This window comes from Botryllus schlosseri, chromosome 4, assembly GCF_051294905.1.
Source record: "Botryllus schlosseri isolate E-star chromosome 4, Bs_hap1, whole genome shotgun sequence".
Lineage (NCBI taxonomy): Eukaryota > Metazoa > Chordata > Ascidiacea > Stolidobranchia > Styelidae > Botryllus > Botryllus schlosseri.
Window position 1 is genome coordinate 26,534,638 of NC_137239.1, and position 15,797 is coordinate 26,550,434.

General features: G+C 41.3%; 1 protein-coding gene across 1 annotated transcript in view; it reads left to right on the forward strand.

Annotated features, from left to right (window-relative positions):
• The window catches only part of LOC145437643 (uncharacterized), a 31,007-nt gene extending 16,414 nt beyond the window's left edge, over positions 1 to 14,593 (forward strand). The window contains exons 11-28 of the mRNA XM_080314924.1: positions 231 to 368; positions 1,342 to 1,545; positions 2,743 to 2,877; positions 3,367 to 3,504; positions 3,722 to 3,805; positions 4,170 to 4,377; positions 5,093 to 5,258; positions 6,120 to 6,318; positions 6,961 to 7,178; positions 8,260 to 8,406; positions 8,616 to 8,784; positions 8,939 to 9,028; positions 9,507 to 9,649; positions 10,867 to 11,058; positions 11,636 to 11,964; positions 13,065 to 13,299; positions 13,515 to 13,631; positions 14,001 to 14,593. Of these exons, the coding sequence (XP_080171050.1) occupies positions 231 to 368; positions 1,342 to 1,545; positions 2,743 to 2,877; positions 3,367 to 3,504; positions 3,722 to 3,805; positions 4,170 to 4,377; positions 5,093 to 5,258; positions 6,120 to 6,318; positions 6,961 to 7,178; positions 8,260 to 8,406; positions 8,616 to 8,784; positions 8,939 to 9,028; positions 9,507 to 9,649; positions 10,867 to 11,058; positions 11,636 to 11,964; positions 13,065 to 13,299; positions 13,515 to 13,631; positions 14,001 to 14,040 (2,952 nt within the window). The 3' untranslated portion in view covers positions 14,041 to 14,593. The remainder of the gene's footprint in view (positions 1 to 230; positions 369 to 1,341; positions 1,546 to 2,742; positions 2,878 to 3,366; positions 3,505 to 3,721; positions 3,806 to 4,169; positions 4,378 to 5,092; positions 5,259 to 6,119; positions 6,319 to 6,960; positions 7,179 to 8,259; positions 8,407 to 8,615; positions 8,785 to 8,938; positions 9,029 to 9,506; positions 9,650 to 10,866; positions 11,059 to 11,635; positions 11,965 to 13,064; positions 13,300 to 13,514; positions 13,632 to 14,000) is intronic.
• The last annotated feature ends 1,204 nt before the right edge of the window (positions 14,594 to 15,797 follow it).

The window sequence follows — 15,797 nt, forward strand, 5'->3', positions numbered from 1 at the left end:
GACAAGTGACAACTATATAAAGTTCGATCTCTGCGTGACTGCTGGAGCGTGAAACACTTATGGAAATTTCAATACATTGCAGCTCCATTACGGTGGCGTTCTGAAGAAAATGGCTGCGGCCAAAACTTTTTTTCGTTTTGCCCTCCAATTTGAGACCACATCATTTTTAGAGTGCAGTGCCCCTTTCAGCTAGCTAAACCAACTTCATATCGCATCCCTGTTTGTTGCAGCGTTTGGTGAATCTCCAGCAGAGCCATGAAGAATTGAAATTCCGGCTCGATGACGAATCGCGAAAGAACGCTCACGACACAAGAGAATTGAAAGTCGAACGGGACAGATTGGAAGGGAGAGTAAAAGAGGCCGAGGCGGTATGATGAGTCGGTGTCTCTCTGCTGTAATATTTGTGATTTCTTTTTTACTTTTATAAGACAAATTGATGGCTGCTAGATTGGAATTTCAAAGTATTTTATCACTCATATAATTAGGTCTGGGCATAATCCAGCTCCCGGGTGATTCGACTCTTAGTATTCCAATCTGAATCGAATTTTGATTCTAATGAATCGGGTCGAGTAGTGATAGATGATTTTTTAGAGCTCTGAAATGATATACTGCTTGCCACTAAGAGTTAATTTTTCAACAAAAATTATAGTTTTAATGCTATTTTCGACTGGAAGCCTGCAAACCTCAATTGACCGTATTGTAGCATACGAAACATTTAGCACAAGGATATGCGCGTCGAAATGAAATATTGGCAGAATTGTAATAAAGTCACAAGGTTTCGAGTCAATACAAAAATTGACTCGAGTCCAGTCATTTTAGGCATTTGAAAAAATGACTCGAGTCAAGTCGAGTCCCAAAAACATCGCGACTCGAGTCATTACAATCTTATTTTGGCGTTATAATGTGACGAGCATGTCCGCATTCAAGTCGAACTACAAGCAAGTACTACTAAATAAATAGCCTACTAGTCCATCCTCGAGATTACCGGACCACGACTGACCTACCGATCTCGCTTTCCATGACATGCCGCTCCATTTCTTCTCGCTTTCTTTTTTCTATACTCTCTTCTTTACTTTTCATTCAGTGTGCATGCCTCTTCTTTACATCGCCTAGGCCAAGCTGGGTGTCTGTCGCTTCGACACCTTCCTGGCTTTTCATTGTATCGCATTTTTGTGGCGTATTGAACTGATAAAAATTGCTAATAAACCAACGATGATGATGTGGGATTCTTGAATTCTCGACTCAATGCCTTATACTCGATTCAGAACCGAATCACTCGGTTACGCAATTTTGCCCGGCCCAGTAGAAGCACCTCGTTACCCTCCACTTGTAATACTACAGCGCCTAGAAAGAGTAAACGCAGAGCTGACGGCCACCATAGAGCACGATCAATCTCAACTTGACCACTGGAGAGAAACGTGCGGCAAACTGACGTCACTGCTGGAAGAAAAAGACAGCGATTACAGAGACGCGACCTCCCGACTTCATGTGACTGAAGAAGCAGCGGAAAAGACGGAAGCTCAGTTAAAGGCAATGGGAAAACAGGTAGATCAATTGCAGATTGACCGATCTTATCCAAAGCTTAAAGTGGTAGTGGCGATAGGACAGGACCACAATCTAACATAGCTATGGCACGTACCGACACATACCACTTCATTTTCATCACTTGACCTTTGTATACTATCTTCTATTACTTTTAATTCAGCGTACGTGCCCTCTAATCCGTGATTCGCGCTTGATTAAAACTGTCTATTCCAAGTCGTTTCGACTCCTTACTATCTGTTCCATTGTATTGCAATCTAGTCCCATTTTGAATTGATGGAATGAAGAGCTTATTAAAAAACTTAAAAATACAATTTAATAATATATTCGTATTGAAATGATCCCGAATATTTTAGGCTGACGTCAGGGGTGATTGTAATTGTATAACATTCTTTCCAATTCACTACCAGTTGCCGACGATTACCCCTGACGAGCGTCAGCCGAAAATATGCCGGTTTACTTCAATATGAATATATCACTCAATTGTAAAGTGATGAAATTATGATATATACCAAACTAGACTGAACTGAATAAAAGGCCAGGAATGTGAAATTACGATAGACAAATATGGAAAATATCTCAGTTTCAGCCCAAAAATGACACCAGATATTTTTGGTGTTTTTTTATATTCTACAGGCGATAAGCCGATAACTAAGTTTCAGTCCAACACTAACACCAGATATTTTGGTGTAGTTTGGCCAATCTATTGCTTGCCGATACATAAATGATTGTCAATATTTCCATTTGTGTAGAATTTGGAGTCAGAAACACATAAACGTGAATAGCTATTAAATACTAGTCAGCCCTCAGGATTACCAGACCTAAATCTGGCATATCAAGCGACCTCGCATATCGACACATGCGTCATTCATTTTCATCACAAGTCGTTTATCATTTTTTTCCATCTATGGTGTGCATGCCCCTTATTTACATCGCGTAATCCCAGGTGGGTGTTTGATTTTAAAGACTACTCCAAGTCGTTTCGACACCTTCCTATCTTTTCACTGTATCGCAGTCTTTTGGTGCTTTGAAATCATGAAATGATTAATAATCTGATACTGATAGCCTACTGACGCGCATTTGCGCAAGGATATGGCAAACGCTTGAGTGTAAATTGCATGGAATATTTACGTCATAATATTGGCGGATATATGCAATGCATCGGTTTGTGAGTTGCTATATTGTTATCGATATTGGAAGCTGGAAGAACTGCAGGAAGCAAAACACGAAGCGTCCGAAATGCAAAAGGAAAACAAGCGACTGGCTCAGGAAATTAAAGAAAATCAGCAGATGATTTCCGTGCTGGAAATGGAAAGGGATGTTCTCGCAAAATCGGTGGGTTGTCTTATAAATTTCTCTGTTCTACAGCAAGTCAAGCCAATATCTGTGAACTAATCCAGGTTTCAGTGTTACAATGTTCACTTTTGACGTAACGACATTGTATAACCAAACTATTTATAATATTATATAACTTTGACATAATACACATGTGGGATGTGGTATACTGCTCTCAAATTACCAAAGAATATTTAAATACAGCTAACCTATATATGAGTTGAATTTGTGCATTTTCATGGTTATGGATTAGAATACTGTAACATAACTACAGGATACACGGTATAATGTAGATTAACTTCTATCTAATTAGCAAAGAAAAATCAATCACAGGTAATCTATATGAGTAGAATTAGTGCATTTTCGTGGTTGAGTATTACATGAATGGAACAGCAGAACAAACAAGCAAATGGCCTTTATCTGGTACGACATGTGCTAAATCCAAAATATACCCACATATAATATATGTATCGTTTTACGTTTTTTTAGCCTTCGAAATCCTCAGAACACGACGCCATCAGCTCGGAAGTGAAGAAATTGCAGACGGACTTGAAGGCCGCTTTAGATAGGTTGGCCCCTAGCGACTCGGCCAGACACCAGACCGAGAGAGACGATATGCAAAGAAAAGTAATCTCATAAATTTAAGATATCTACTATCCCATACGTCATTATAGAGCCGGTGATGTGATTGTTGAACGAAGTTATTTCAAATTCTCTACTACAATTGCTGAAGAATACCCCTGACCCTAGTAATAGGCAGTTACTAAGTCCAATAGTCTACAAAGTCAAGACCGTTGACTTGTTTCTATTCTGTGACATCGCAATCGAGTAAATTTTGTCGCAGGGTCTGGAAAATTTGGAAGCGGACTTGAAAAGAGCGCAAGAAACCAACAAACTATTGGACGACCGACTCAATCAAGTCAAAAAGGTATATTACAAAACTGCAATAGCCATGAAGGCGGTAAAAGTGGTCAGCGTTGCTACTCCAGTAGCAGTAGAAGTGACGCTGTAAATTTCTACTCAGTTTCAATCAGAAGTATCAATCTCTAAAGCTGGTTATAACCACTTCATGAAATTGTTTAGTTGAACGAACACAATAAACGCAATAACTACAGTAAGCAAAACTACTTAAAGAACCCTAAAAGTGACAGCAGTCTAAAATCGTATTTAATTGAGTAAGTAGTGCAGGTAGACAACTTTTAGGTCTTGAGTACTCCAAAAAAGTGGAAGTACCCCGTTACAAAAATGTTTGATATATTTCACTGTAAACGCCGAATCGGTCTTGTTTCAAGGAGGCCGAGACTCTGCACAATCTAATGGAGGCGCGAACCGACACGCACGAGCGTGAAGTCCGGAAAATGGAACGCGAACGCGAGAGGCTGGAATCAAGAATACGAAGCCTGGAAGACGAAGCTAGGCTCTTGCGTTCATCCCTATCATCCACGGCTCTTAGTCCGCGTCATCTCGGAGACAGTTCGAAGGAGTTCGCCAACTTACGAAGTGAGTCTCGTTTTATTGAGTCGGATTCTTGACATCGCAATGTATCTTCAAGCGGATGCCGGGGTTGTAATGACTCTAGTCACGATTTTCTGATGACTCGACTTGACTCAAGTCATTTTCTCAAGATACGGAAATGACTCGACTTGGTCTCGAGTCATCGCGCATGACTCGAACCAAGTCATATGACTCGAGACTCAAATTGCCAAGACTAACATTTCATTTAATTTCGAAGAATAGTAAAGCAACCACACTATTGGGATTTCGTCAGAAACTGATAAAAATGAGGTATATTAGTATATTATAAATGCGAAACATTCGATATCATCAAAGTGGGTTTAACAAGACTTTAACTGGAAACTGAGCAGTCAACACCATTACTTGGACTCGAGTCGTAATACCATGACACGGACTCGACCCTCTGCTCGAAGACTTGGACTAGGACTTGACTCGGTAGTGAATTGAAAATGACTCGACTTGACTCGAGTCTAAACTATAAATATGAGGTTGACTTGTGACTCCGAGCCTTGTGAATTGATTACAACCCTGGTGCATGCCCACCTCTTCGGAGGTGCCTAAAGTTGTCCTCGTTTTTACCCAAGTAGAATGAATGACATAGTTTCTTCTCAATCACAAGTAACACAAGATTAAGTGATTGAAAGCATTCTAAACTTATATCGCGTATCAAGTTATCAACAGCCCGATTCAAACATTTCAGTTGAAGCGTCCAATCTCAAACGGCAATTGGACGAAAAGGAGCAGAGCTGCCTCGTGGTAAAAGGGCAGCTTGTTGTGGCGCAGAATGCACGGCGTGCCGCGGAAGATCGCATCAACGTGTTGGAATCGCAATTGGGAAGCCCGCGGCGCGACACAATTTCTCCAATGTAAGTTGATATAAAGCGCTAAGCGCGCCACAACTCATGCCCTAACTCCCAGTACGTCATTTTACATTTCTTGAAAAAAGCGGAGATACGGTATCTCTAAGTATAATAACCTCAAAGACTTTCGACGGTCTTAGAAGCACCATTCAAGTTTAGTATAGCCATCACCTACTTTTAGTTACATAACAATGATGATTACTTAGACCATAGTGTCCAATATGGTGTCGACACAAGCAAATCTCACGGCTCAGTGAAATTGTATCACGTCACAATTTCCATTTGACTACAGGCAATATGACGGTCATTTTTGACCGGCCTGCCGAGCATTAAATTTGGTAAAACGGGTATCAATCGAAATAAGCTGACTCTGCACTGATGACGAAAATATAAATTTTATTCCGCTTGCGGCCCTGGAACTCCCACAACCAGCCTCGCATTTTTCATTGTTATGGAGGTTGGCATTGGGACGCAACAATGCTTTTTGGACCTCTTTCTCTTGAGTCACACTCTCGTTTCGCCAGACAGCATTGTTGCGTCATGAGCTTATCTCTCGTTTTGCCAGACAGCATTGTTGCGTCCCGATGCCAATCTCCATAACAATAAACAATTCGAGGCTGATCGTGGGAGTTCCAGGGCCACGAGCGGAATTAAATTTATATTTTCGTAATCAGTGCAGAGTCAGCTTTCGATTGATACCCGTTTTACCAAATTTAATGCTCGGCAAGCCGGTCAAAAATGACCGTCAAATTGCCTGTAGCCAAATGGAAATTGTGACGTGATACAATTTCACTGAGCCGTGAGATTTGCTTGTGTCGACACCATATAGGACAGTATGCTTAGACCACCTCTGATTGCTCTCTATAGGTACAGAAACCCTACAGATGACTCCAGTTTATTGAGAAGCGAGCTAGAGGCTAAGAAAGCCAGGCTCGATGCCGTGGAAGCGGAGTGCGCCATCTTGCGGTCGAGAAATTCCGAACTGATGGAAGCCAAACTCAAACTGGATAACAATTTGAAGATAATGCGAAGGCAGATGAAGGAATTGAAAGACGCTTCTGCGAAAGTGAGTGTTGTGACGATTCAGACGTACGTTGAGATTTTTGATACCTTCATCTCGATGAAACTATATAAATCACCATTGCCAGCTTGCGTATTGTAACCTCGCTTGTACCCCATGGCATATCATCATCACGTTATTTCTTGTCGAGTGTACTGGTCTCTTCCAAGTGTTTTTTTTTTAAATTTTGTTACTATGTTTTTAGGTCAAGGTGGTAGTGTGCTGCAGCTGATTCCACCAAGTCATATAGACTGTTTTCTTTCTTATCGCAATCTTCTGATATGTTGAATTGATAAAAATGGTAATAAAATGATACTGGTATTGATATGCGAGGCCTATTAAATTACTACATAGAAATACATTTCCTATTCATGTCACAATCACGAGCGAACGTCAGGATTTTAAGAATCGAAATTTTTTATTCATTATACTGTGAATGTTGTATTGCGTATTGCATGGTCTTTATAAATGTGCTTTCTTATTTTTTCATTTATTTAATAATTTGTTTTTACTGGAAATGTGAACACTGTGCGTGATTCCTACACGCGACGACTGTATATTAAGACCTCGCCGTCCCTTTTCACTGGTGTTGCAAAATCTGTCTATCTATAATTTTGTTCGTCTATTCAACGCGTTCTCATTCCACAGTCCAACAGCAGCGGTAGATCAGACGAGTCCGACCGTTCGGTTATGATGGAGCTGGCGGCTGTGAAGCACGACCTGACGCGCGCCCGCGAAGACGTCATGTCACGCGACCAGCAACTTTCCGAAATGCGCAAACACCTGGCCAGTTGTCAGCGGCAGGAACAGCGAGCCCGGCAAGAGAGAGACGAACTCAAAGGGAAGACTATAATCATGGAATCATTGTAAGTGCCATAAAGTGACAATAAAATCTATGCAAGTTTTATGACACCGTGTACCACCTGGATCCTGAATGATCTACCGTCTTTAGGTTTTACTACATTATTAATTACTATATCTCAACACCAATTAGTAGCAAGAAAACAATGTAATTAGTTAGCTGTAACTGCAACCTGTGCACAAGCTTGGCTATCCGGGGTATAACATTACTCTCATCATATGGAAGATAATGCCCAGGCTCAATTAGAAAATTCTGGATCTTGGACTTGGGGCCATCAATGCAGGGAACCCTAATTGCTTTGCACATAAATATTTTGACACCTATTCTCTTAACTATGTTAAGTTTCGAGTTTAAGTCATGTTCAACCCGCTTTTTACAACTCTGCTTGGGTGATATCGAATGCCTCACATTCACAATGTAGTAATTTACCTCACTCTTAACAGGCTATGACCCTAGTTATCAATTACAAGTACTGATAGACGAAGTACCATTAATTTGGAAACTTAACCATACTTCAAAGTTGCAATGAAATCCCTGACTCAGCCATCCGTCATGTAATACAAGTTGAGTCAATACACAATTTGACTCAAGTCGAGTCGAGTCATTTTCCGTATTTAAACTATCACTCGAGTCACCAAAACCTCACGACTCGAGTTATTACAATCCTGAGAGACCGTTCATCTCACCAATACTGGATAGCATTATCCTTATAGTTTAGAGAGAGATCAGATATATTTCCGTCTGTACCATCAGGTACTTTGATAATTGAGATGCGATACGACCTTTAGGTAAGATCGTCTAGTCCGCACTACCATTAATTACTCCTCCGTGTTATTCATAGATGCTGAGTGCCTAGGATAACAGTTTTTGAAGTCTTTGGTCTGACCCTGCCGGGGATTTAGCCCACGACCAATCGATCACATCATTATTACACTATCACATCTTTTAGAAACCGCGATTTCATCACCTATATGCCCAGTTCCCCACACGCTCATTGTACAGTATTGCATTTCAACCATATTCCCCATCTATTTGCATTGCTGATTGGCCTATTCGGTGTCTTAAGACATCTTTTTATTTTCCAGAACTGACTCGAGCGGAGAATTGAGAAAAGAACTCGAAGACCTTCGCCGCGAAAATCGAGATTTGGAAAAGCAACTCAACGCGCAAATCAAGAGCAAAACAAGTCAAACCCCGAGATCGAATTATCCTGCGACGGGAAATAACGAAAAGTAAGGGCAGAGATGAAGTTAGATTAACCAGAAGAATGCTAATCGTCTTAATAAAAACTGATAATCGTGTCAACCTACTTCGCTCGATTTAAAGTTTCACCAGATGACTCGGGATAATCCTGGCTGGAAATTTTATCCAACCAAATACGCAAGCAATGCTAAATAAATGTTAAATATCGGTCTAAAAGCTACACCTTTTTCGCTTGCAGAGAATTTGAAAAGCAATTGCAGATGGTGAGCGATCGAAACAGCTGGCTGGAAAAACGGATATCGTCGCTGAGCCGCGAAATCGAACTGTTACGAGACCACAACTCGTTACTTACCGAAGAAAAACGCGCCGCCGAAAAGCAGTCTGAAGACCTGGAAGGCGAATTGAAGGTGATAATTATGTCACAAGAATCAGCCATGTACAAACTTCATATCTACTTAGTTAACGGTCAACTAACTACCGGTGTTTTGAGTAGTTCTAGTTCTATTTCAAATTGCGGATTTTGAAAAGGGAGTAGTTCTAGTTTTAGTTCTGTGTGTTTAGAGCGTCACGATATCGTCAAAGAGCAGCCGACAGCAGAGAGAGTTGGAGCAAGTACACCTCCAGAACAGCAACGCTGAAAAAATGCAACAGGTATACAGATCTACATATTTTAGGAATGGGCCTATATTACAATTTTTATTATCAATGATGGAAATGTGTTCGATATTATGCAGTGATCAATATATTCATAATGCTAAATTTACGTCACTTTGAGCTTTTCAACCGCCTCTCGACAGGAGCGAGTGTCCGTAAATGCAGTTACCCGAATTGGAAGTATAAAAGTATAATAAGGACATGCATGACAAGATTGGGGTGGAATAAATTGGCGATGTTAATATATTATTGTTTGGGTATTACATATTAGAATCAACTGATTCTATTGATCACAACGCATAAATGAATGCATTATGTATAATTAAATATCAGTCACTATTGTTTGTAGAATTTTTCGCTGTGAGATGTATCCTATGAGATGTGATTGAACAGTATTCATAATAAAAATTTGATAATTATACCATATTATATATATCATATATCACTTAAATCACAAATACATTGTCCATATTAGGTGGTGGATTTGCAGCGTGATTTGCGGGAGAAAAACGAATTGATCCAGGCCATGACGCGTCAGCTGGATTCGATGCAGAAAAAATCGGACAAAAAGAAAATCAGCTCGTTCATGAAGAAATTGAAAAAATCCGGCGAATCGACGTACGCTCGTGTTTACCATCATAATATAGTTTCTTCTCAAGATTCAAGTAATTTGTCATGCGTAAAAAGATCAACGGCACAATATGAGTATAAAATTCAGAGTGAAGAATGCATTAAGCCAAACTTAGCAGGGGTCAGTGACAAAGTACTTCTAGTCTTTCAGAGTACTCAAGTCTCCTTTCCCTACTTCCTGCTACTGCTTACCCAAATGATTATGTTTGTCGACTAATCTCACTCAACTTGAGCAGTTTTTGGCCAAAGGTAGTCACCTTTTTACTCTTTTTTATTTTGAGAGTTAGAAAGTATTTTTGTAATGAGTTTTCATCAATTTTGAAGTGAAATTACCTCAAAACCCCGTGAAATGGCCCCTGTCTCCCTGCAACTGAATCTATTTGGAAGGTTCTACGTAACTGTAACGTCATATTGGCCTAACTCCCGCAATTTCGAACGTATAGCCACCTGGGTTGTAATTAAGTCACAGGGTACCGAGTCACAAGTCACTTTTACAGTTTTGACTCGAGTCAAGTCGAGTCATTTTCCATTGACGACCAAGTCAAGTTCATGGCAGGGTGGGGAGGGTCGAGTCCAAGTCATAGAGTTGTGACTCGAGTCTGAGTTATGGTATTGACTCTTCAGTTTCGAGTTAAAGCTTTCTAAAACCCGCTTATTGCAACTCTGCTTGGCGATACCGAATGCTGCGCATTCATAATATACTAATTTTCCTCGTTTTTAAAGTTTCTGATCGCATTTTCAAGTGCCAATTGCGCGGTAACTTTACTATTCTTCGAAGTTACAATGAAATTACTGCTGTCTTGGCGGTCCGAGTCTCGAGTCGAGTGGCTTGGTCCGAGTCACGCACAATGACTCAAGTACAAGAGGGGTCAATACACAGATTGACTCAAGTCGAGTCGAGTCACTTTCCGTATTTCAAGATAGGCTACTAAAAGTATGCTACCCGTTTGAAACTGCTTACTTGAGTAATTTTTAGACCTTTGTTTTTTACTTCCATTTGAAGTAGTTATTACACATCTTGGAAATCGCTACTCGCAATTAAGTAAAAATCACGGCGTTACTTCTTTCTGTATTTGAGTAGCAACACTGACTTCTTTGACTACCTCTTGCCAAACTTGATGGAAAAAAGGCAAACCGCCTCGGGCTCGGCGGTCAAGCCTGTGATAAATCTTATGTCACAATAATAAACATTATATACATTTCAGGAGGTCACCAGAACGAGGCCCGATGACAGCTACGTTTCACACCACCGCAACAGATCCGCTTCTGAGCACAACCGGGTCGGCTGGCATGTTTTCCCCTTCTCCGTTTAACACCCAGTCCATCGGTGACGGAGGATATTCGACTATGCCGCATCCTGGCAGAAGCAAAGATAAGCATAACAGCCCGAAAGAGAGGTATGCGAATGTGAAGGTCATTAACAGGTCACAGCGAGTCATTAACGAGTCATTGCGAGCTAAATAATCCTTGCTCACCGTAGACTCCCACGTAATCCTAGCACAGCAAACCTGATTTCCAACCCAGGCCTAAACCTAATCCTAACTCAAGCTTACCTATGACATTGCAACATGTCAGCCCCTGTGTTGACACACACTATTTTCGATACATCGTTATCATGACATTCGCTTTTATGATATGAACTGTTTTGACACTTGCCACTTGATTTGTTACAAGTCAGCCTTCAAGATTACTGGAATACAATCTGCCATATGGACTTCGCCTACCGGCACATGCCTCATTCCTTTTAATTGCTAGTTTTATATCTTATCTTTTATTGCTTTTCATTCTGTTCATGCATTTTATGCTCTTAGGTCAAAGTGGTCTGATTAAGAGACTACCCCAAGTCTTTTCTACACTCTCCTATCTTTTCATTATATCGCGATCTTGTGTTGTTTTGATCTGCTGAAAATACCAATAAATGATTGATCACATATGTGGAACACATCCTCGCTAAAGATATGCATTTCCCGCCAGGTACCGCCCGAGTTCAGCGGACATGACGTCATACCGGCCCTTCCCCACGGACGGAGACTGGGAAGACACGCGTCCGCGGTCCAGGTCCTACCAGCATCTCAACGAAGATATTCCAGCCTTCCCAGAAAACTCAAAGGGCCTCAGCCCGTCGCCTACTTATCCTAACAGCGGCAGAAGGTCACAAAGGCGCGAGGTGCCGCCGATGCAGCCTTTTCCGGACTACATATCCGACACCGGGCAGCCGATTACTTCGCCCGTGAGGCAATCGCCAGAACCGGTGCAAGCTTTGCCTGAGCCACCCAGAAAGAGGAGGGATTCTAGCTCCAGACGTGAGTCTATTTATGGTCTAATTGTTACAGGCCTGTGCTCTTATAGGAATTTAAATAAGATTACCCGTAATTTTCCGAATATAGTGCCCCCCCATGTATAATACGCACCCTTAAAATAACGTGTATATTTTGGGAAAAAGCCTGTACCCATGTATAGTACGCACCCTGCATTCGCAGTACATGAGTACATGAATAGTTGCGGTTTTGTATTCGATGTTCTTTGCGATGTCACTGTCGAACAATCGTGGCATAATGATCGCTAATCATAATACAATTACCGGCATTGTCTCTAAACGAGAGTTGATAGTAGCCAAAGCCTGTGAGGTCGGTGACGCGATAGCTCAGGCTAGCGACACACGACATCTTGCGCACGTGGCCTATTACAATTACAGATGCGATTGCTCAGGCCAATCGGTTATGTCGGGCGCACCAGTCCTGTTGGAGATGTGACTGATTACGCAAGCGATTATATCTTGCGCACATGGCCTCTTGTGTAATGTGAATGCGATTGTTAAGGCCAGTCGTTGACGCGATGAATCAACAAGGTTTGCCGCGCACGCTTGTAGCAATCAGCGACCTAATTTCGCTCGCGTACAAACGGCAAACCTACTCGGCAAGATCGCGTGCTTTGCAGACGACTCTCGTTAATTAGAAACACGCTTTTTTGTTAATTGGCAACACGCTTCTCTATTTGGCAGCGCGTTACACTCTATAATACGAATTACCGGGCCCAATGGCTAGAGGTGATGCGCGATTTAGACAAACATGAATAAAGGTGTGATTTCAAGTTTTTGATCGAGGGATTTTTTTTCAAGGCTTGCTGAACCCATGTATAATACGCACTCCCCTATTTTAGGGCAAAAAATCGGTAAAATTTTGCGCATTATACATGGAAAATTACGGGTATACGATTTTTCATATACAATGTTCTCTTCAGTTCTCATAAAGTTTCAAGACTCCCACAGTAAAAATAATATCCGAATTATAATCCTTGTTGATAAATTTACTTTTAGGATACCTTGCAATTTCATGGGGTACCCTGGAAAGTATGTTATTTTGGAACAGCGCTACTAAACATATACTCTTTCGTTCGCTTCCAGACGAGACAACGGAAGAGTCATCGGGTTCGGAAGAAAGCCGAAGCGAAGAGCCTGTTCACGCGCGTCGATCGCTGGTGCAACCATCCGGGCAATTCAAGCAAAACGATCCTGACAGAAAGCGCAGCCACAGCTCTGACAGATTGCTGGAACCGATCAAGTCACGCGACAGGAAACATCCAATGTCTGCGGACGAAGTCGAAACGCTGGATCTGGCCATGGCCGTGACACCGACCAAGTATGGACGACGGACGTATTTGTTTTGTATATTCAAAATACTACTTGCTTGTAACCGAGGTGGTCAAAGTATTTGTGGTGTGGCTACTCAAGTAGTAGTAGAATTACTGCTGATATCTTCTTCTCAATTGCAAGTGAGAGTCATTTTTTTGAATATCGGTATAGATGAGCCTGTGAGATCTCTTTGTAAGGTCTCTAAATCAGTTCCATTTTCAGGCAATCTCGTCATACTTCTGATTCGGTACCGGAGGCAGACGTACCGCGACCCGTACCTGCACCTTTACTTCCTTCACCCGCGTCCAGCCCATCAGTTTTATCTCCAACTTCAGCAAGGTATTAAGTTCATATGCGGGCTTATTCGTAATAGCAAAAGGGTTGTTTTCTTTCATCTCCTGTGTCACCATGTTTTCTTGTCCTGTGACTAGCGCCGGCTGGTTGTCTGTCTGTCTACGGGGCTAGCGAGACACGTTACTAGCTGAAAGACTATCTTCTTCTAAAGCTTGATCTTGTGGGATAGCCGTAAGCCCTTTTCTAAGTGTCTCAGTCATCATTATAAAACTGAAATCAATCTCAGCATTTCAAAATACTTTACTAAGCATTCTTTTGAAATCTGAAATCAGACCGTGGGCCACATAATATGACTTTGCTTAGCCGCGTGTTACTGACCCCTGCTCTAATTTTGTAACTGTTGTATACTTTCAGAAACCGTCAAATTCAAATTCACGTAACGGACGCAGAGTAGGGTGTCGGTGACAAGACAGAGTCGCCAAGCAAATTCAGACATTGCAACTGACATCCGGGGCAATGCACATACTTGTACTACAGACGCATCACTCTCTGTGTACATTTTCGCATGTTCCCCGCCGTGTGGTTGCCTCTAACCGATGAAGATTGTATAACTGGCTATGGTATAAGAAAACCGAAGCACAACGTGTGGTTTCAAGATAGTGTAGGCCCCCAATGTACAGTGTTTCTCATCATGTAATTTATGCATTCTCAACGCAATGCACTTGTTCTGTGACAATATACTGTGTTGGATATATTTTTATTAGAATAGGTTGATATCATATATTTTTATAATCCGCTGCTATCTGAATGTGGTGTTGTATCGTGTCATTGTAAAGTATAGAGAAGAGTCAACGTTCATATATAGGCCTCCATCTATTAGTTTGTGAAATATATGTAGGATGAGTTCCTTTTGCTGTTCCTGTTTCTGGTATTAGCATTGTTTTTTGTACGCGAGACACATGCATCATTATATTTTCAATTTGAATAAATCTGAAAATAGATCATCATTGCAAGGCACGGCTTGTTGACTAGCGACAGGGAAGACCATGTAAGGAATATTCACTTGAAGAGTGTTCTTTTTAGGGGTGATATCAATGTTGCGACCGGTTAAACCTGCAAATCTGCAATAGATCAAAGTCCAGTACATTCTCAACACTAATGTCAATCATCAGTCATTTTTAATACGATTTCCTAAAAAATAGCTGATAATAGCAATTGAGTGACTTTTAGGATGGAGTCTGAGTATAGCCTAAGAAAAGAGGTAGTTTTTCCAAATCGCCTCCCGAAAGACCCGCTCTAAGGTTATTTTTCGTCATCCTTGTCGCCGCCAGAGGTGGTCAAAGTAGTCAAGAAAAGCTACTCAAGTAGAAGTAGCGACGGAAATAATCTCCTCAAGTACGAGTAGAAGTACTTCTTGCATAAGCAACTTGAAACTACTTGAAGTAGAAGTAGAATTGACTGACTTTAAATCTACTCAAGTAAGTAGTTGTGAAAACGATCGTAATTCATTCGCAGGGATTGTCTAAAGGTGCAAATCGAGCTATGCGAAAGGTGTCGAGCTTGATCCATATTGATGCATACCAGGAGATATTCAATTTTCGACAGCATATAACATAACATCGTCCGGTTATATTTTTTATCTGAACAAGTCACACACAATATGTACAATGCGATGTCATTGGTCATGTACAGATAGGAGGATGACGAACGACACGCATCAGTAGCGATCCTTTACTCAACATCCACCTCGGACTAGAGCAGTGGTTCTCAACCTTTTTATAAACACGCCCCCCTTTTTGATAGTGAAAAATTTCGCGCCCCCCTTATCGTCATATCACAAAATCCAACCGGGATGCCAGCAGCCCCAACAGATTGTTTGATGGCATGGAAGGTTATGACTTATGAGTGTTGATGAGAGAATTAAAAATATGAAATTCGGTCTGTATGCAGAGAAACATGCGTGAACTGGAGTAAAATCGCGCAGAGCGCGAAAATTTTTTTCAGTTATGGGCGACTCAATGGGCGAAGGGCGACAATGCGGTGTGAACGGAACAACGCCAATTACCTGCTACCTAAATTACATTCACCGATACTTTTCGTGAATCCATATCCACTGAGCGCGAAACGAAAATTCTGGGCTTTACTCAACTTTTGAATTAAATGTTGGTAGGGGAGATGTGGTACCGATGGATCACTGGGACCAAAAATACT